The 22,473-nt window shown below is 37.5% G+C and overlaps 2 protein-coding genes and 1 long non-coding RNA gene across 17 annotated transcripts in view; 2 read left to right on the top strand and 1 right to left on the bottom strand.

The window, feature by feature from the left end:
* LOC123507062 (sphingosine kinase 2-like) overlaps positions 1-11,207 on the top strand; it is a 32,531-nt gene extending 21,324 nt beyond the window's left edge. Inside the window, exons 5-9 of one of the 2 annotated variants that reach the window (XM_045259603.1) lie at positions 98-218; positions 565-737; positions 1,340-1,562; positions 5,676-5,815; positions 9,862-10,182. In XM_045259603.1, coding sequence (XP_045115538.1) covers positions 98-218; positions 565-737; positions 1,340-1,562; positions 5,676-5,815; positions 9,862-10,044 — 840 coding nt within the window. In that variant the 3' untranslated portion in view covers positions 10,045-10,182. Of the gene's footprint in view, positions 1-97; positions 219-564; positions 738-1,339; positions 1,563-5,675; positions 5,816-9,861 lie in introns of both variants that reach the window. The other variant, XM_045259604.1, reaches the window with a different exon arrangement.
* The window catches only part of LOC123507063, a 72,676-nt gene continuing 60,745 nt past the window's right edge, over positions 10,543-22,473 (bottom strand). For 6 of the 9 annotated variants that reach the window (XR_006675574.1, XR_006675575.1, XR_006675571.1 and 3 more), the window contains 2 exons: positions 13,521-13,617; positions 10,543-11,006 (listed from right to left, as the gene is read on the bottom strand). This is a non-coding gene — a long non-coding RNA (uncharacterized LOC123507063). Of the gene's footprint in view, positions 11,007-13,520; positions 13,618-18,494; positions 19,535-20,859; positions 21,100-21,684; positions 21,808-22,473 lie in introns of those variants that run through there. The other 3 variants (XR_006675579.1, XR_006675576.1, XR_006675578.1) reach the window with 3 other exon arrangements.
* The window catches only part of LOC123507060 (exportin-7-like), a 51,650-nt gene continuing 50,567 nt past the window's right edge, over positions 21,391-22,473 (top strand). The window contains exon 1 of one of the 6 annotated variants that reach the window (XM_045259598.1): positions 21,391-21,870. In XM_045259598.1, coding sequence (XP_045115533.1) covers positions 21,712-21,870 — 159 coding nt within the window. In that variant the 5' untranslated portion in view covers positions 21,391-21,711. The remainder of the gene's footprint in view (positions 21,871-22,473) is intronic. The other 5 variants (XM_045259602.1, XM_045259597.1, XR_006675570.1 and 2 more) reach the window with 5 other exon arrangements.

Genomic DNA, 22,473 nt, shown 5'->3' with positions numbered 1-22,473 from the left:
CATAGTAACAAAGGTTACCTTTAGGATTTTTAAGAACAAGGATGAGTCCAGCAGACAACAGAAACAATTATTTTCCTTATATTAATTTCTTCCACAGCGAATATTGTCTTTCCTGTCAGTTGGCTTTGGGCTCCTCTCTGATATTGACATAGAGAGCGAGAGACTGAGAATTATCGGAGAGTCAAGGTTTGCTGTTTGGGCTGTGGCACGCTGTGCAAGTGAGTATCACACCCCAACTAGATTTGATTTGTGATGATTGGTGTTGAAAAATGACAGTGAAGGGCATCTTAGTAGGATTTGCTGTACTGAAAGAAGAACATTCCCTTTGAACATTATTTTCTAATTATTAATAATATAATGATCAGGTCATGAATGGTTTTTGTTTGTGTTGTAACAGTTGTGAAGTTAGTTTACTTCTAAACATGCTATGAATATACACACTTGTGAAGTTAGTTTACTTCTAAACATGCTATGAATATACACACAAGTGAAAAAGTTTCCTTCTCTCTGATATACCTTGAGGCAATAATATCAATTCTGGATATCTGTCCCTTGTTCTTCCAGACCTTCGGAGGTACCAAGCCACCATATCCTTCAAAAGGGCAGTGGGAGCACCTGTACCAGCTCCACTTGCTTCTTCTCCAGTGCTGCAGCGCTCCCAGACTCTGCAGGAAGGGGAAGGGCTACCCAGCACCAATGCCAGACACCTGTCACACAGCCACAGTATGCAGCTACAGGTTGGTTACTTGATGTTCTCTCTCATTCTGTACAAGTATTTGGACTTTTTAATGACTTGTGGTTAATGCTTCTTTTCTTTTTAAAACATGGATGCTGTGCTGGCATGTGAGAGTAACCATGATAAGTGCAGTGGTAGAGAAAAACTGTTCATGAATTGCACTTTGGGGTGTGGACAGTCTATCTAACCTATTTTTTTCATGGTTAATACTTAATACACTGCCCACCATTGCATGAGTTGGGAGCAGGACACCAAGTAATGCAATGGGGCAAATCCATTTAACCCCCCCTAACACTAGCCAGCCCTGAGCTGAGACGTGTATCATACTTTTGACATGTGAGAGGAGGAGACAGAGGTGGGAGTGCATAAGTTTTGTTGCCCTTGGTCAATTCTAATATATATATATATATATATATATATATATATATATATATATATATATATATATATATATATATATATATAAAGGAGTCACCAAATTTAAAAAAAAAAATTCAAAGTGGTGTTTGTAGCATTAAAAGAACCAGTTGAGTAATTCTTTTTGGGGTAGTAGCTAGGATACATGAGCTTTACTGCCATAGTATCTAGCACATGTGCTCACAGGAAACCAAGAAAGAAGAGGAGGAGGCATGTTTGGACATTCTTCCTTCCTTGGTGAAGGTGGAGGATGGTGCTCCTGAGCCTGTCCCAGAGAAGGCACAAGAGGCACAAGAATGTGGGGAGGAATGTGGGGAGGAGCAGCAGCAGCAGGAGGAGGGAGCCAAGTCTGAAGTGTTACTGCCAGGCTTGGATGAGCCAGTGCCAGATGACTGGGAAACCATTGAGGGTTGGTATCAGGATTTGTTTGTTGATATCTCAACCTGAAATATTATTTTCCTATGGAAACACAGGTACACTAGAGTGATTATTAACTGCTTAATCATAATACAAATTGTCTTAATTTTTTTCATCTGTCCTTCCTCACACCAAATGTGGCACAGTGATTTTGTCATCTTAACCCTTTCCTTCCGGCGCTTAAACTATTTTCCCGTTTGCTATGACAGCTAAAAATGGTAAACCTAGAAATTGTCAGAAAACTGAATACTAATAATTATTTTCTCTTTGTTATTCTGAATACAATGATGTACTTTGTAGCTCGATGTGACCTCTGAAAGTTCAGTTTATGCCTTATCAAGGATTCCTCCTCCTCCTGCTGTGTGATCCGTCTTCCAGAAACAGCCCGGAGAGTAATGACACCGAGCGCGCACACACACACTCTCTCTCTCTCTCATCTTGGAGGGGAAATTGTACACTTCCAATGAGAGAGAGAGAGAGAGAGAGAGAGATTTCATCCCTTTTCATATCAAGTTTCAGGCAAATAACATTCTCTCTCTCTCTCTCTGACAAGTTACCTTCTACCATTTTATTATAAAATCGAAGATAATGAAAAAATCAACATGAAAGAATGATAGGTAATATTTTTTTTCACTTTCCGAGTCCTCACTAATGTCTTCGCTTTCTTCAGTTTCTTCTTCTAAATATTCACTGTGACTGTCTTCAAACTCAGAAGCACTGCTAAATACATATGTTCTGTCCTGCTCCATGGTGAGTTATGATCTGAGATCCTTCGTTCTTATCAGGATGTCTCTTCACACTTATCATGGTGCTTTCCACCCGGCGGGTCGCTGGGGTTGCCAAGTGTCGCCCGTAGAAAGGGAAAATAGCTTAGTTACCGCTAAATTTCCAGAGCTATAGTGACAACACTACATGTGGAAACATGCCAGACACTTCCACTCACCATCTGACTCGAGAAACTGCGCTTGGAGCTCAAAATTGAGGCGCGAAAATTCTTGATTACGGGTATGATCGCTGTCGCTACGGACGCATTGATGCAATCATATATATATACGATTGCCGGAAGGAAAGGGTTAAAGACACATGAAAACATTGTAACCGAGTTATGTTTGAGTGATGTTCTCACCAGCTGCTTGGCTGAAGTATTCCTGTCTGTTTTACTTATAAAACCTATAACAATGTGACATATTATGTCACATACAGTGGAACCTCAGGTTCACAAAATTTATTCTTCAGTGCTGCTCAAAATCCTAAATGTTTGGAATCAATGAAATAAATTAATGTACTCCTGGCACCCATCCACCCTGTCTTTACGGCTTATGACAGATGCTCCAAAACATATCCAGCTTAGGAAGCATATATTCTAAAAGGATGTATTGAATGAACTTTAACACACAATTTAAATTATCATCAAATAGATATTAATTTGACAGTGCAGGTAGGTATTCTCTTTGTCACTGATCTAATGAAGTTACTCAGTGAAGAGCAAACCACTCTGTACCAAACTAAAGGTGATTCAAAAACTCAGACACCTTGCTGCTGAGCTACTGAAAAACATTGTTGTGCAATAATAGTGGCATTGTGCATTATTGAAATAGAGATCAGGATTCCACTCCAATAACAGAAAGGGTTAATTTACATTGGAGCTCTTCAACAGAATTCCGTTTAACTTTTTTTATTTTTTTTTTATTTATATTGATCAAATGTACAGGGAAAACAACTGCTACATTACATAAGAATGTTGTTTTTACAGACTAAAGGGTACAGGGTTAGTGCAACCTATCTTACATCTGACCCTGGTGACATATATTACATTCTATACCTTACTTTATAACAATACTGAATATATTATGTTCACAGTACTAGTACATGATTCATCCCTTTCTTAAGTAACCAATTGTTCACTTGCACTTTAAATGTCTGAGTGTTTGTGTCACTGAGGTTAGGTTTCCTCGCACACGAGTTAATATGTTGTCTCTGGTGATGCCACGTCCTGCATTGGGTGAGCATGCGGGTGGTGACCTGAGGGGAGCGTGCAGGCAGATGTAGCTCCTGCATGTGGCTCACTCTTTCCACCTGCACTTTTTTTTTTTATACCATGTGGGCTTTTCACGGGAATTTATGACCGTGGCCAGGATTCGAACCCGTGCGCTTGGAGACCCCTTGGATCCCAAAGCATGCATGGTTCCACTTTGTACATCACAGTAAGCCCCGCCATATCACGGCAATGATGGAGGGGATGAAGTCGTGGCTGCTACCCCACAGCGTCCCTGATAAGCCTTGCTGCTCGGTTCTGTACTTTGTCCAGGAGGGTGAGGTGTTTGCTGGCGGAGCCACCCCACGCAAGGCACAAGAACTGTAAGGAGGACCTTACTTGTGCTTTATAGAGCAGCTCCAGCCCCTCACCATCCAGCAACCATGACATTCTTCAGAGTGAGGTGAGCTTCCTCGATGCTGCCCTGGCAAGGCACTTAATGTGGGTCCTGAAGGTCAACTCTTGTGGTGACAGTGTTGCCCTGTTGAAGTTTATGCGCATGGCTGAGCGTGACCTTGAGAGAAGGAGCAGCTGTGTTTTCTGTGGGGCAAACTTAACTTGCCAGGTGTTGCCCCAGGCCACGATGCAGCTCAGCTTGTCCTCCAGCTGCCTTATTGCTTCAGACTCCTCCTCTGCCTGGTAACTCTTAGTCAGAGTTACGTCATCCACATAAGCCCTTGTGCTGGGGATGATGTGCAGCAAGTCGTTGATGTAGATGTTCCACAGCATGGGGCCAAGGCAACTTCCCTGTGGTACACCTGCCTTGATGGGCTGCACCTCGGACTCCCGGCCGCTGATGGTCACTCGGGTGTCTGTTGCTGAAGTAATCCTCCAGCAGAGACAGGAGTGCACCATCGATGCCAGTAGCACGAATTTTAGTGATCAAGCCTTTGTGCCACACCCAGTCGAAGGCGCCTTCAATATCCACTGCCACAACGGCTGTGGTCTTGCCCTGATCAAGTGCAGCACTCAATTGGGTGGCAAGCAGCAGATGTAGGTCTGCCGCAGATCTACCCTGTCGAAAACCAAACTGCCTGATGCACAGTAAATGGTGTTTCTCTAGATGCTCAGTGACCCTAGAGGTTATAATAGCCTCCAGAATTTTGCTGAGCGCCGACAGTAAGGACACAGAGCGATAGTTTTTACACTGGTTCTTGCCTTCCTTTTTGTGAACTGGCACTACATTGCTCATTTTCCAGGCTGCCGGCCACTTGCCGGACTCTCTCTCTCTCTCTCTCTCTCTCTCTCTCTCTGGCAGTCCTTGCAGTGAAGTTCCTTTGAGTTACACTTTATACTCTAAATGGATGAATAACAAAGAGAGAGAGAGAGAGAGAAATATGCAGAAACAAGGAGGGAGTGAGGATTGGGAGGTGAACAAGTGGGTTGGGAAAAAGGTGGGGCTCAATTTACATCATGAATTCTGGCCAGTTATTCTTTTCTATTAAAATCTCTTGAGATGACATGTTGCTTTGGCTAGAAATAATGCTAGGAAGGTTGCTTTATCAGGTAAGGAGCCAACAGTACCTTTATCAATTACTCATGTTCCCTTCATTTATGTTAGCACTATACATTTCAGATCCCTTTAAGGTGTTTTTAGAAATATATTGGGTCAATATGACATTTTACTACAGCTTGCTTGACACCATCCCCTAATTGATGGTGCTACTGTGCACTGACAAGTGTGGCAAGAGCTGAGTAGATATTTGGATGGGAAAGCTTTATGTGACAGTTGTGACGTATATAAATGTAACACAAGATAGGAGGAAGGCAGGAGTGAAGGAGGAAGTGAATGAGTGATACATGTCACAACCATGCCATGTAAAGTCTTTCTCCTATATCAGTGTGGATTTGGCTCTTGCCAGCTTTGTCTTAAATGCTAAAAATAAACTAATACAATGAAACAAACTAGCCAATGCAGTGTAGTCACATTAATTAGAGGATGGTGTCTAACAAGCCCTGCCAGAATGTCATAGATGTTTGTTTAGAAGGTATTTGTGAGAAATGATGCCTCATTGGGTCTGAAATCAATATAATATAGTGTGTTCTATTGGTGTTATGTTATTGGTACAGACGAGTTCATCATGGTGCACTGTAGTCAGCTGACCCACATCTCCAGTGATGTATTAATAGCACCACAGGCGACCCCAGACGATGGATACCTGTGGCTCATGATGCTGCGTCGCTCCTGCCCCAAAACTACCATTGCCAAGGTCACGAGCATTTTTATTTTATCTGTAAACAATTATGTTATTAAAATAGGCTTAATGAGGGCCAGTGAAAATCTTATTTTTTCTTAAATTATCCTGCAACTTCTCTTACTTCATTATTTTTCAAATTTTGTATTATGACATGAATCAACTCATGGTTAACCAAGTCAAAATCAGTAGTTGTTGGACCACTCATTTGGTTGAAGTACATACCATCAAATGAAAGGGTGATATTTAACTCTGACAGGTAAGCAGTACATGTTGGCTGAATGCAACATCTATTCCTTCCAACTGCACATGATGACAACCCTCAGCTTGACTTCAAGTAGCTGAGAGAGTAATGCATGACCTCCCTGTTCCAATTCTTGACTTACACATTAGGCCTCATTTTGCTTATTTTCTTACCTTTCTGTTAGGTAAGAATGCACATTAGGCCACATTTTGTTTGTTTCTACTTTCCTACTAGTGAGAATATAATTGAGTCATAGCATTGCATTAAGAAAGTACTTATAAAAATTATACTATTGATGCTGGTATCTTGATGACATGAATTGTCATCAATGATATTTTCTTAGCTATATGGCTGTATAGTTATCCTTCCCAAATGTTTTTGTAATAAAAGAAGTACCAAGTTGATGTTATGATCATTACAAAAAATGGAATTTAAATATTTAAAAATGATTAACAATTGTACTGGTCCTAACATTCTTATTTTGATTCATCTTTTTTTACTCAACTGTATATTTAAAGGAACACCAGAATAAATTAACTACATGACACAAGTGAATAAGTGAGGTATTTGACTGTTTAAGCAGATTTCTCCTGAATGTAGGTAGAATTATGGAACTACAGTGGGACTCACTTGGTGACAAATTGGTGTTAAAACAACCTTGTCAATTGTATCAGATGACTTGAATGATTTTTAGGGTGCGTCCATGCAGTCGAACAGTGTCCGTTGGACAAACACTGTTACCAAGTACAGGCAATCCCCACTTAACGAAGGGATTACGTTCCTAAAAAACACTTTGTTTAGCAAAACTTCATTAAGCGAACCGATTATAACAAGTTTAACCCCTGACTTGAACTTCCATTGAGAATAAACAAAGCGAGAGTGCATCATAGTACAGTGAAAGGTTTAATAAAAGTAAAAATTATGAAGTTAAACATTTAGGCAGTTTAATCTAAGTCATTATAATGTACACAATGTATGTATGTACGTAACTTTATAATGTCGATGATCTTAAATTTAAGAAGGGAGGGAGAGTGAAATGGGAAAGACACTAACCGGCAACCTGTGGAATGTAAATAAAGGGCGCATCATTGTACCGCATACAAAACTTATGTACCACATTTCCACAATTGGCTTTCCATTTTATCCATTGTAGAGTCATGAGTTCAGGTGGTTCTTTTAGCTTGCAAGGAAGATATGGTCTTACCAGCCTTCTTAATAGAGTCTGCTGACTTAAAAATAGTTGAGACAGTAGATGGAGTCAAGATGGTGGCGAGCAATGCTATAGTTTTGTCGCCTCTTTCGTGTCTGTGAGTAATATTCAGCTTCATTTCGAGAGTAAGAGACTTCTGGTCTTCTTATGCCCGTATCACACGGTCACGTATACCCGCGACAGCGTGTCGCGCGACCAGTATGTTACGATCAGATCGCAGGAAACATAGCACACGGCATTGATCTTCCATCTGAGACCTTCACCACCACAACAATAACAAACCCGGGCGGAGTGCCACTGAACACAATGGACCCAGTTGCCAAGCTATCTTAGCTGTTGGACTTTATGCAATTACACTGCAAGAGCAGAACAAACGAAAAAGGAAGGCAAGGATTTGGACGCGAAGGTGGCTAGTCCAGCACTTGTGGTGGTAAACAAATCAAAACAAAATCCGATACTATCTGTAGGTAATTAATAAATATCGTATAAGTGATGGGTATGCAAATCATGAAAAATTACATCATTATATTGATGATATATGCCAAATAAAGCATTATAAAAATAATTCAGTATTTTTGTGGAGTATATTCATTATAGTCTTTCCACAACGGTCTTCCAGTCGCGAGAAATGGACAACGGTCTTGGATCATTCCCGATGACCCGCTGTCCTCTGAAAATCGGCGTTTTCTGCGATGCAGTCGTCGATATTCCAGACGCGCAACATGCTGTCGCGGGTATACGTGACTGTGTGATACGGGCATTAGGAATGCTAGGCCACATTGCAGGGCTTTTTGGTGGCATGTAGAGCAAGGAAAGACGAGCTGCTGGTGACGCTGTTATGTTTTGAACAGGGGGAGTGAGTGGTGCGCATGTTGTCCACGAGAGGCTTGATCTTGATCTTGATCTTGATCTTGAATTTACAGGTGTCTCAGGATTTCTCCTGAGGCAGGCCTTAGTATCGGCAGCTCATGGTGTATTCAAAAGCCTGTCGGCTTGCGTGATACGGCGGGGCTTTCAAATTTGGAAAAAATTATCTGGATAAAACTTTGTTAAAGCGAGTTTGGTGTTCATTAAATGAGCAGATGGTAGTAAAATGAAACCTTCGTTGTAGCGAAATTTTGTTGTGTGAACCTTTGTTAAACGGGGATTGCCTGTAATAATAGAAAGCAAAAAGGCTTGCTAATGACATCAGAAGTGTATCACAGACACTCCCCTTTTGTAGCATCAAAACTTCAGATACTTTCTAGTGGAATAGATGCTTGGAAGTATATGATGCTGCCATGCACACGATGAAGTCATTTGGTTATCTTATTTTCGAAGTCTGTTAGTTTATTAGTTCTTGGCTGCCTTGTCAACATGGCTAGCTGCATGTCTTTCATGAGAGAAAAGTTGCCATTGGGATAGAATAGAGATTCTTTTACTAATCAAACCCATGTATGTGGCACATCATGTCAGACATTTACATATATAGAGCCTTGGTAAGATATGTGGGAGAGACAAGCGTGTTGCTGTGCAGTTACCAAGGCTAGGCTAAGCAAGGCTGCGAGGTACCTCCATTGCCCATATATTCTCTCTCTCTCTCTCTCTCTCTCTCTCTCTCTCTCTCTCTCTCTCTCTCTCTCTCTCTCTCTCTCTCTCTCTCTCTCTCTCTCTCTTTCCTTTCAGTGGTGGTGCATACTTGAAACCCAAAGTCAAACTGATTATTGTCGCTACACAGTCACCATCCTTTAATGCCTCATCATTATCGTCATTGCATTCACATACTCTACTATGTGAAGAAAACAAAGTAAACATTTTTGTTTTCACATGTTTCTCAGTTAATGATATATTCATCTTAAATAATTCTGTGGTATCTATCCTGAGTTGTGTTTACAATCTTACTGTCCCACAAGACTAATGATCTCGAAATAAAAAATAGTGAGATACATCATTGCAGTCATCACATATATCATTGCTTGAAGACATGTTGCTGGTGTAAATCTTGATGTGTTTTGCCATCTTGAGCATTATTTTATTAGGCCCTGTGTACATGATCAAACACTGGTGAAATTTGCCCACTTACTTGGCAAACTGTGTGTGTTGTACATATGGCAATGATGACCACAGATGGGCATGGGCACTGTTAGTGCAAGCCAAGTTTGCCTGAACAATGGACATGAATTGAGTGCATGTCATGCAATGCTTCAAGTGGACAGAACTGTAAACTAGCAATAAAAGAATGCAAGATGCTATGGTGAAAATCACAGGCATACATTGCATGTGTGGCCATAAATAATGCTGAACATGAGTTATGGCATCATGCTTCTTTTATATCATTTATTTATTTTTCTATGCATTTTATCATAAAAGACTGCTCTTTGCATATGTGAGGTGAACAGAATAGATATGGTCTTGCCACCAAAATTAAACTGGCTCTTAAAGTACCACACTTCTCCCTTTCTCTTAATATTCTTTTTCCCTCTTCACCTTCCTTCCCTTCTCTTCTCTCTTTTTGCCTTGACCTATTTTCAGACCTACTGTACATTAATGAATCACAGCTGCACATCACAATTTCTCGTATTTATCAGTTGATGACTTTCAGTTATGAATTTAAGCTCCTCTTTACAGCTACTTTTGGGTCTGGATGGGCGACACCTGAGGTACCCTGGAGTGGAGATGGTAGCTGTGGAGGCTCTAAGAATAGTGCCTGGGACCAGCAAAGGCTACCTAACAGTGGATGGGGAAGTAATACCATGGACACCAATTCAATCCCATGTCCTACACAAGCGCGCTCGCATCATGACTCGATAGTATGGCTGCAAAAAATACTAGTCACATTATACAAAAAGTTGGACATGGACATAAAACAGTATCTAGAAACTACCTCCATATATAATGTTTTCACTTCTTGAATTACATAGTAATTCCTTTACAATTTATTTACTTGAAATTCATTGAACTTTAATGTAACTACCTGCAGCAAACTGTCCCTCGACTATCTCCATATGTGGTGGTCATTTATGGTGCTTGTTTAATTTTTCTGGCAATACTTTTTCCTTCCATCTCTTGTGGAATAGGATAGGAGACTGTACTTCCACTTTGGTGAACAGTACTTGTATATGCAGAGAATTCACTGTTATCTGGCCTAAAAGTTTACTGTGGATGCTGCTGGGATGGTGACTGGTGATAGCTTAGTGATTTGGTCAGGCTGAGTTACTAAAATAGATGATTAGTGAACCCCCATTATCACTTTCATCACATGCTTTCTCAATCCATAATAATCAAACTTTTTGTAATAAAAATTCACTATTCATATGTAATGTTTTTTAATATAGGAGGGAGGAAGAGGCATGCATGTTTTAAATAATCAAATAATTTAGTTCAAAAAGCACAACAAGCATGCATCTCCTGGTTTTTACAAATACATCACATGGCAGTTAAAATATCTAGTTTAGTAATTCAGAGTTGTCTTTCTGCATTATTATATACCTACAATCACTTAACACTTTTAAATCTTGGATACTTAACTACATTCCTTTATATTTTAAGTGATTATTTTTATACTAAAAATTACTACTAACTCCCTTTAGAAACTTGCTTAATGCAGGTGACAGCATGGTATATAGACAAGTGTGCTGCTCTGCTTACCTACTTCCTTGTATGTCAGAAGGCTCAAAGAGAGACTGATGGTTGCTCTCGTGTGCCAGCCACAAGAAGAGATTCTAAGATGTGAGGTCTGATTCAGCAGACTGTAGAGCCCCCTACAATAATGGCTGTGAAGAGAAACAATAATTGACTTTCAGTCACAACTTGAACTAAGTATTTGAAACATACAATTTTGATGTGTGAAATGTGTGATGCCCATGTAAGTGCTACTCCAGTAGACTTAGTGGACTGTGATGTGCTGGAGTCACAGTGCCATGGGAGTATGATGATAAAATTTATGTTATGGATGAAAATAAAGCCTTACTTTTGTTGTTTGTTTACATGGTGATTAAGATTTAAAATAACATTAATTTAATATCAGCCTTTAAGCAGTACAATTCTTATCTGAAGGATATATATATATATATATATATATATATATATATATATATATATATATATATATATATATATATATATATATATATATATATTTTTTTTTTTTTTTTTTTTTCTGCATTCTCATTATGTCAGTACATCTACACTATGATTTATCACTTTGGAAACCTTAAATTTACTGTTTCTACATTCCTTGTTTGTGGACAAGAGAATGTGACACACTGGACAAAGGGCCTTTTTATTTAAGTTGAAGAGGCAAGGGACTACTGAACAAGCTATCACTTTTTCTAACTGGTTTTCTAATTGCCTGTTCAGAGGATCATGTTTTTGTCACTATTATTACTACTGAGGACAAAGATGATTTGGTATTACACTTGTTCATACTAATGTCTTTGTCAATTATAACTTTTATAACCATGGATGATGAAAATGAGGAGTGTACTTTCTACCCTGTAGCTGTATTTGAAGAACATACTGTCTTCATTTAAAAATAATTAATGAAACCAAAATTTCACCACTATTGTTTGTAATTCCAAGTGTTGGAAGGGTCAGACACTACTACATACTACACAATCATCACACTTGTCAGTGTGATGATTGTGTGGTCTGAGCCATTGATCTTTTCAGGTGTATGGAAGACAATATTATAATTCAATAGGCATGAACCTTACTGTAAAAATTATGGGCTAAATGAAGCATATTTCACTTGGGTAGTACAGTGGAAACTCAATACTTGAATTTAATTAATTTCAAATGGCTATTTGAGTATTAAAAAGTTTGACTATTGATACTATTAATCAGGTAATTCATTCTAATCATAGCAAAATCTCATTGATAAAATTTCAATGTATTCTTTTTTTATTATTATTATTATTTTGATTTGTACACACTGTGAATGAAGGCTGGTGATGGATAACTTAGAAGATGAGGGGAGAAGGAGGGGGTTCGTCAGAGGACAAGTCACCATCCACAAAAACATCTTTGTAATTTTTCTCCAGGTGTGATTCCTGTAAATCCAGTAGTGAAGGGATGTGACTCACTAACACTTGCACTCTCACCAGTTTCCTTATTTTCACCACTAACAGGCCTCTTTGGTGCCATTATAAGTTTCTAAATGAAAAACTACTGACAACGCAGAAGAATGTTGTTTTGTCAAGATTGTGGCAGAACTAAGGATGCGCACTGGCATTCAGTATACCAAATTACCGGTAATATGGTATCAGAACAGGACAGTGCCACTCGATAGAAGGGAGAAGACAGCTTTGTATACGACACAATGTGCGGCCGTTTGCTTACCAGATATTTTCATTGCTAATAAGCCTTTGGTGTTAATGTAAGTTTATAAATGAAAAACTATAGATAGAACACACAAGAATGTTATTCTAATGACTGCTACAGCACAACTGGCAGAGGGAGGACGAGGAAAGGCCAGGGAACCTTTGCTAAAACCAAGTGTGTGGGTGTTTTTACTATCCGGTATTTTTTCAAGTAATAAATAAAAGTTTGACTATTTAGGTGTTCGAGTATTGAGTCTCCACTGTATACTGACATCTCTTCCCTAGAAAGATATAGTGCAAGAAATGTTTTTAAATGCTGTTAGATTGATTCCTGGTGCTGGCTACCTACCTTTTAAACTTCTCAAGGAATGTCAACAGCTTATAGACAAATTCTAAGTAAAGTTACCATACCAATGTACTTTCTGTGATATTTTAACTATAAAAATTCAGCTAATACAATTTTTTAAGATAGCAAAAATGGTGCTCCTTCATGATTTGTGATAGAAGGTTGAAAAGAGTAAGGAACTTTAAGTGCTATTGTATTATGAAGGGAAAATGGTAGTGTGTGTGTGTGTGTGTATATATATATATATATATATATATATATATATATATATATATATATATATATATATATATATATATATTTCAGAGGATAAGTTTACATTATTTTCCAATAGTTGCAGTCTCCTCTATCATTCCATAGGGCGAGATTTTACTGTACAATTTGCTAAATAATCGATGATGAATTGTATGTATATATACATCTCTCTTCAAAATGCTGACTATAGATGACAGACAATATTTATTCAATGTAAAAATTGCAGAATCCTAGAGTTATATGATAGAGCTTGAAGTTCATTTTATATGCATGACCATGGCCTTATTCAGGTTTCAGAGTTAAACCTGAAAAATTATATCAGAATTATAAATAAATTATTATATAAACAATGTCTAATATAATACCTTCACTTGCTGTAAGATGGTTACATTGCACAGGATTAGAAACACTGAAGTATCACTCAGGAATCCCCTTGGGTGTTTCATGGCATCACAGACAAAACTGAAACAGAATTTCAATAACAATGTGCTGTATTTACCTAGTTTTAACATACAGGAAAACAACTATGCTAGTACTGTCTTGTTTCCATATCTACAAAAATCCAACATTTCTTTAAACTTACTGATTGTCTTTGCTTCAACGACTCCCTTATCTAAACCATTCTACACTTCTACACATCTTTGTGGAGAGCTGAACTTCTTGATATCTCTCCTGCAGTTGTCCTTTCTTAATTTCTTTCCATGCCTTCTTGTATCAGTGGTGTCCCAGATTAGTAAGTCTACTCTATCAAATTTTTCCAGTCCATTCATTGCTATTAGATCTCTTTCCCTTCTCTGTTCTAAGGTTGTAAGATCTAGTATTCATAGCCTTTCTTCATATGACCATTCACTTAAACTTGGAGGAAGTGTTGTTGCTGCCCTCTTCATTCTCTTTAGTTTCTTTATGCGTTTATTTTGGTTCAGGACCATACTGTAGCTGCGTATTCTGATTTTGGGTATATTAGAATCATTAACAGTTTTTTCTATTATCTTTGTCTGTGTAAGTGAATGCCACCTTCATATTTCTCAAAAGTTCATAGGCATTTCCTGTAATTCTATTTATGTGCTTTTCTGGTGACATGTTATTCAAAATGGTTACTTCTAAGCCTTTTTCTTCAACACTTCTTAATTTCTTCATTCCTCATTGAGTAAACTCCTTTCAGCCTTTTTTTACTCATTCCAAATTCAAATACGCTGCACTTTTTTTGTACTATTAAGGGGACTGTCTGGTAGCCATGGTACTGAAAAATCTGAAAAATATCGAAAATCCCCAAAACACCACCAGAGCATCCCCGAACATATGACAACTTAGTGATGGAGTATTTTGTGAAAATAGGCTAAAATACGTGGGGAATTTAAACTTTAAAGGGCCCTTACCACGCCCACTGCTGCCCGAGGCTTCCCCACCTCTACTCGCTGTAACATAAATGATAATAAGCTCAGAAAAAGCCATGAAAAGTGGTTTCTTTGGTAAGGAAAGGTGGGCACTGGCAACTCAGTACTATGGCATACACAGGAACACACCCTCTCCCCTTCCATCTCAGTGTCCATGTGACTGCGATGGGAGGAGGATGTACTATTGAGTATCTCGCCCGTTGTTTCACGCCTTGCAAGCCACAATCCAGCCTATTTTACCTGCTTTTTCTTGCCTTACAATGTCTAAACAAATGGTGCAAGGAGAAATTACAAGTTGTACCGACCGTACACGGATGGGAGACACCCTTGCCTTTGAGCAACTAATGCCTTCAGTCATTATAGGGGGGCCAGGTGTCATTATGAGTCTTACAGAATATTCTAAACATCCCTAAAAAACATATATGATGTACATGTTGGTGTATGAGCACGAAATATCCAACACAAATAAATGTATAGGGTCATAGAGGACGAAAATAACACCACTGGGGTTTTTTGCCCTTTTCTCAGTTTTCATTTTTTTATCATTCAAATCATATCTTCTCCCACATTTCTCAATGTATTTTCAATTTAGAGGTATCATTTTGAAGCTCAATGAAGCTGCTACATTTCCATATCATAGAATTCGGAAAAGTTTATTTTCTGTGCCACAATGTAATTTTATAAAAAATAAATAAATAAACAAATAAAAATAATAATAATAATGGCCATCAAAATAAAAAATAAAAAATTCTATGAGACGGAAAGTTTTGTTATACCACATACTTCATATATGTACCAGCAAAATTGAAATCTGCTCTCTGGTGACAAAGTTTATAGGAAAAATGTTTTCAAAAAATTTATTTTTTATTTTTCATGCAGTTATTTATGGTTCGATTTGCTTGTAACTACTAAACTAACATCGTGTAATAGTCATCTATCAGTGAAAAAAATTACTCATGTACCTCTTTATTTTGAATTTTTGAAAACCCAACCGGACGGTCCCCTTAAACTTCATTTCCCACTTAAGTGACCATTCCGCTATTTTATCCAAGTCTTGTTGTAGCGCCTCACAATCTTCATTTCCGTTCACCTTCTTCATTAATTTAGCATCATCTGCAAACAGACTGATGTAACTCTATTTTTCTGGTATATCCTTTACATATATGTAATGCAAACATTATTGGTGCTAATACCGACCCCTGTGGAACTCCACTAAGACTCTTTTTCATGCCGATTTTTTTTTTTTTTCACTTATAATTGTTCTCATTTCTCTGTCTTTTAGAAAGTCAGCCATCCATTTGAGGTGTCCTTCATTTTGTTCAAGTTTCCACAGTAACCTTTTGTGTGGAAGCTTGTTAAATGCCTTGACAGATGCAGTCCTTCCAGCGATACCTTTCTTGAACTGTGTCAACCACTCTTGAGCAGAAGCTTACTAAATTTGTGACACATGATCTTCCTCATCTAAATCCATACTGTCTATCTGTCAACGTACTTTTCACTTCCAGATATTCTATCCATTTTTTCTTTATTATCCTTTCACATATTTTTGCTATTACACTGGTCAATGACACTGGTCTGTTGTTTAATAGATCCTCCTTATTTTCCCACTTTTAATACGGGCACAATATTCACTCTTTTCCAGTCTGCTGGTACTTTACCCTCTGGTAATGATTTGGATTTTGTCTGCTAACTGGTGACTGCATTTCCTTACATTCCAGTTTGACACACTATCAAAACGTGAGGTTTTCCTTACATCTTGTTCTTCCATTATTTTCCTTACTTTTTCTACTGATACGTGTGTGTGTGTGTATTTACCTAGTTGTATTGTACAGGGTTTGAGCAGGGCTCAGTGTCCTGTCTCCATGTATCCCTTTATCTAATTTTTCCTTAAACTTATATACATTATGTCCTGTAACAGCTTCATTATCCAATGCATTCTACTTTTCCACTGTTCTGTATTTTTCAATATCCTTCACACACTGCCTTATCCTGATCATCTTTTCATGTCCTCTTGTCCTTCCATCTTCTGTCAACAGCACCAGGTCTTCCTTGTCTATCCTTTCAATGCCATTAACTATCTTGTACATTGTCATAAGGTCCCCATGTTCTCTTCTATCTTGTAAGGTTGGCAGTCCCATTTCCTTCAGCTGTTCTTCATATATGAGGTTCTTTAATTCCGGCACCATTTTTGTAGCAATCATCTGTATTCTTTCCAATTTTCTTATATCCTTTTTAAAGCTCGGAGACCATACCACTGCTGCATATTCCAGCATTGGGCGTATCATGCTTGTGATGATTTTTTTTCATCATATCTTTGTCCATGTATTGAAATGCCACTCTTATATTAGTCAGCATTTTATATGATAATCCAAATATCTTGCTTATGTGTTTTTCGGGGCTCAGATTTTCCTGTATGACCACTCCCAGATCTTATTTCTCTTTAGTCTTCATTATTTGTTCTTCTCCCATCAAATAGTTCCATACTGGTCTTCTTTTGCCATTTCCTAGTTTCATTATGTGACATTTCTTGGCATTAAACTCCAATTTCCACTTCCTGCTCCACTCATAGATCTTGTTTATATCTTCCTGTAACAGCAGACAGTCCTCCCTGGTTTTGAAAACTCTTAGCAGCTTTACATCATCAGCAAATAAATCAGTATCACTGCTTGGGGTAATGTGAATGTTATTTACATAAATCTGAAATATAATGGAGGCTAACACTGACCCTTGTGGCACTCCACTTCTTACTTTACCCCAAGATGAGTATGTATCTCTGATCACAGTTCTCTCTCTCTATCCTTCAAATAATCTCTTGTCCATTCTAGCAAAGTTCCTTGCAGTCCTATGTTCTTTAGTTTCCAAAGTAGTCTTCCATGAGGGGACTTTATCAAAAAGCCTTTTTAATATCCAGGTATAATGTGTCCACCCATCCATCTCTTTTCCAGTCCTGCAATAACTCTTGAGTAGAAGTTTAATAAGTCTGATACACATGACCTCCCTGTCCTGAATCCAAATTGTCTGTTTGATATGACTTGTTTCTCTTCTAAAAATTTAACCCATTTTTTCTTTAGTAATTATTTCACACAACTTCCCCAAAACACTTGTAAGTGACACTGGTCTGTCATTTAGTGGTTCGGTTGTCTTTCCTTTTTTAAATATTGGTGTTAAGTTAGCTCTCTTCCATTCTAGTGGAACTTTCCCTTCAGTTATTTAACCTGTAATTATTTCCCAAATTGGGTCCAGTAGTTGCTCTTTACATTCTTTTTACACCCAGCCTGATACACCATCTGGCCCCGTTGCTTTTCTGACATCTGACTTATCCAATAATCTTCCAATATCCTTGTGCACTGCAATTTCCAGTAATCCTTGGCAATGCAATGTCCTATTAGATTCTGTGAAATCTTCTGCATTGAACACTGTTTTGAAGCTCTCATTCATTATTTCACACATTTCCTTCTCTGTTTGGTATACAGGTAGTCCTTGATTTATATGGTAGAAGCGTTCCAGAAGGGACCGTATAAAGTAAAAGTCATATAAAGTAAGGAATGAATACCAAACTCCCTAGACTTTTTTTGTATAAAAGAGTGGACCTGAGCTTTGTACAGTACCTCCAGCCCTTTCCATCAAGCAGCCACGCGATCCTCATGAGCGTGATTCCCAGCACATCCACTTCGTTCCTTGGTTGAACAGCCTCGCCCTGACTTCAGGGGGGGGTCTCACCACTACCACTACCACCACCATCACCATCACCATCACCACCACCATCACCACTGCTAGACTTTGAAGGATGTATTCAAAATATAATAATTTTTCACTGTACGTATACATTTTGCATTAAACACATTTCTATTATGCTTATTAATGCTTTTATTAATAAGTTTACAAAGACATAAAAATGACTATGAAAAAGGGAAATGTTTAAACACAAAATTATTTTATTAGTACCTTCTTCCTCTATTTTGTTACTTCCTCCTCTGATGTGTCACCATTGTCGTTGTCTGTCTCCAATTCTGTTACTTGACTTGGTGTGTCTGGTCTGAAGAAGCTTGTCATCGATTGCTGATTTTTTCTTTTATTGTTTTTCTTTGAGAAGAACCTCATAGCACAGAATTTTTTCCATGACCCCTCTGATGACGGCGGTGCTTCTTTCAATATTTGGATAATTTTCTTTGAGAATTTTCTTTGACTGTGCCAACAAGTCCATACACTCAGACAAGTTGGCTGCTGTGAGGGCTCGCTCCAGTGTATATGTCTTCCTTGCTCTCTCGGGTGTATCACCGCCAGCTGGAGATGCAGAAGGGCACTTGGGAACCATGATAAACACTGTGCACGAGAGAGGGAGATGTTGCCACAACCATGCGTAGGTGAACAATGAGGCTGCTTGGCGCGCATTTCTGAACTAAACTGCCGCACGAATTTCAACTTTCTTGAAACCATATAATTCTGAGGAATTCATACAATGTGATGAATAACCCCTATTATTGGACACTGTATAACTCTGAATTCGTATAAAGTAAATTCATATAAATCGAAGACTACCTGTATCTTCCCTCCTTCAATTATTTTTTCTATTGTTTCCTTGTTCTTCATTTTGCCATTTATAAACCTGTAGAAAAGTTTGGGGTCGTCTTTGCTTTTATTCACCACATCTTTTTCAAAGTTTCTTTCTTCCTCTCTTCTTACTCTAATATATTAATTTCTTACATCCCTATACTGCCATCTGTTGTTGTAATTTCTCTGTTTTATGAGTTTCTTCCAAGCTTTATCTTTTGCCTTTTATCTTCTAGCATTGTACCAAGTGTGTATTTTATTCTTAACTCTATAAAAAGGTACATATCATTTTACTCCTTCGTTACATTTCCGTAAGAATATGTCATATTTATGTCATATTTCCCTTGTATTACCTTTCCATACATAATGTTTCTCCACTCAATATCAGCAAAAAAGATACCTAATTTTTCAAAATCCACTCTTGCATAATTTAATCTCTCTCCTTTGTAGTCATATCTGTAACTTATCCCATCCTCCTCCTGTATTTGCCTCTCTAAGGTCACATAATCACTTCTTCCCATTGGACTAAGGTATTGTATGATTGGAGGGAGCTCTGGTTTCTTTATGAATAATAGGTCAAGCAACGGTGGTTCTTCTTCCCCCCTGTACCTTGTTGACACCACCACCTACCTATCTATTGTATCAACCATAGTCAACTGCAACACTTCCTTGCTCCACTGTCCAGCATTATCCATTACTTCCATCTCTCTCCAGTTTACTTTTTTGCAGTTTAAAGTCTCCAACTAGAAGTATTCTTTTATCTCTTATCATGTTATCTAGGCACTTAATCACCTCTCTTTGCATATCTTTATATTCTTCAGTTCCCCATGTGTTTGTCTTAAGTGGCACGTATGTAACTATAATTTTTCTTTTCTTCATTTCCTGTTTTGATTGTTACTCCCATGACTTCCACTTTGTCCTCTCCATATTGTACATCCTCCACACATATATTATCACGAATCATTATTAGCACTCCTCCTCCCCCTTTATCCTTCCTGTCTCTCCTCTTGGTATTATATCCTTCCTCTTTAAGTAAGTTGAAAGCTACACCATGCACCTGCTTTGGAGGCCATGTAGTGGGTAGAAATTATCTGTCTCAACATTCTCTAATCTTTATTCTGATTGCTAAATGGGAAAAGACTAACAGGAGGAGGATCTCTACCAAATCTTAATGCTACACATTTGTCAGTATGAAGGTTAAGACCCCAATTTTGCTATTCTATTTAGGAAATCGATATCTTATTGGAATACTGCTATTGTGGTGTGAATGTCATCCTTTGAAACCTTCATATGAATTTTTAAGTCATCAGGAAATATCGGCAATTGTGTGAAGAGGTCAGATAGTTTAAATAATTCAAGGAGAGAACTGGACCCAGGATTGTGCCTTGGGGTACACCACTCATACTTCTGGCAGAACTAGAGTAACCACTCATGGCAACTCACATAACCCTTCCAGTAAGAAATTTATATATTACTAGAGCTATATGGTGTAACTTTGTTATCAAAATGGAATGGCAAATTGTACCAAACTCATCAAAGGCTTTGGAGAAATCAGGTAAGATTAGATCGTTTGTAGCAGCTACATCAACACCTTGACTTAATTATTTTATCATAAGTTAAGAGTGATTGTTCTGACCAACACACCCCCCTGCCCTACCAGCTGAAGCCAAATTGGGAATCAATTTTGTCCTACATTTTGGTAGGATTTAATAGTTTTTTTGGGGAGGCACTACCATAGTAAAGACATCCTGTCACCTACCTCTCAGCTGCGTGGGGTGGGAATTGCCAGTGGTCGCCAGACCTCAGCCAGATGTACACTGTTACAATATAGCGAAAGCTCTCTCTCTCTGTATTACACTATTGAGACGTGTGGTTTATATATATGATAGAATCTCTCTCTCTCTCTCTCTCTCTCTCTCTGTTACTATTAGGACGTGTGGTGAGTGTATATGATAGAATATCTCTGTTTTGTTATTCCTTCATTTTTCTCTGCTGTAACCCTGGCTCCCCATTCTCTCTCTCTCTCTCTCTGAATATTTTCTTTACAATTCAAAGGGAGAGGTTGGGGTGAGAGTTCTTTCCCTACAATGGTAACAGTGTACATTTGACCGAGATTTTGCGACCGCTGGCAACCCCCCAACCGCGCCAGCTTAGCGGTAGGTGAGGGGATGTCTATACCATGCTAGTGCCATTTATTTTATTTCAGTAGTTTGTGCCTGCATTTCAATATGTTTCCGTAGTTTTTTTTTTTTATGTATTTCAGTCGTTATGGCCTTCATTTCTGTAGTTTTTAATACATTTCAGTACTTTTTATTTATTTATTTATTTCAAATTCGGTGCATTTTCGCATATTTTGATGCATTTCGGTTCTTGATCTTGATGATAATTGTAACAAGTGACATCTGTCATCATTCTTTTTCTCATGGTACATAGTTGTCAATGGTCAAAGCTAAGGTGCCTCTGAGTCTTCAACAGTGGAAGCCTCTAGACTCCAGCATAGCCTTTGCCTAATTGCCAGTTTACACCTGGCTCATTGTTATTTGATAAGATTATTAATGCACTGTTTATCCTTGCTATCTCTTACGTGGTATTATTATCTTGCCAGTGCACCATGGAACTTTCGCTCACGAAGAAAGATCAACAAAACAGTGATGACCAAAACAGCCATGGTCAATATAGCGGTGACCAAAACAATGACGACCCAAGCACCGTTGCCCGCAGCAAAGATGAGGAAGTCCTAGTGGATGCTGCCACCCAGGCACTCAAAACTGTGAGTTAAGTTTGGTTAGGGTAGATTACTCTTACACCAACTTATCACTTCAGGATGAAACTTATTATTATGATTTTTTTTATTCATTTATTTATTTTATTTATTTATTTATTTTTTTTTTGTGGTAGTTTTCGACCTGTTTCAAATGAATTTGTACTTTGTTTTCGTTGTAAAACCGTAGTTTATTATATATATATATATATATATATATATATATATATATATATATATATATATATATATATATATATATATTATATATATATATATATATATATATATATATATATATATATATATATATATATATATATATATATATATATATATATATATATATATATATATATATATATATATATAATATATATATATATATATATATATATATATATATATATATATATATATATATATATATATATATATATATATATATATATATATATATATATATATATATATATATATATATATATATATATATATATATATATATATATATATATATATATATATATATATATATATATATATATATATATATATATATATATATATATATATAATATATATATATATATATATATATATATATATATA

This window comes from Portunus trituberculatus, chromosome 21 (assembly GCF_017591435.1).
Source record: "Portunus trituberculatus isolate SZX2019 chromosome 21, ASM1759143v1, whole genome shotgun sequence".
Classification (NCBI taxonomy): domain Eukaryota; kingdom Metazoa; phylum Arthropoda; class Malacostraca; order Decapoda; family Portunidae; genus Portunus; species Portunus trituberculatus.
This window is presented reverse-complemented; position numbering and strand designations above follow the sequence as displayed.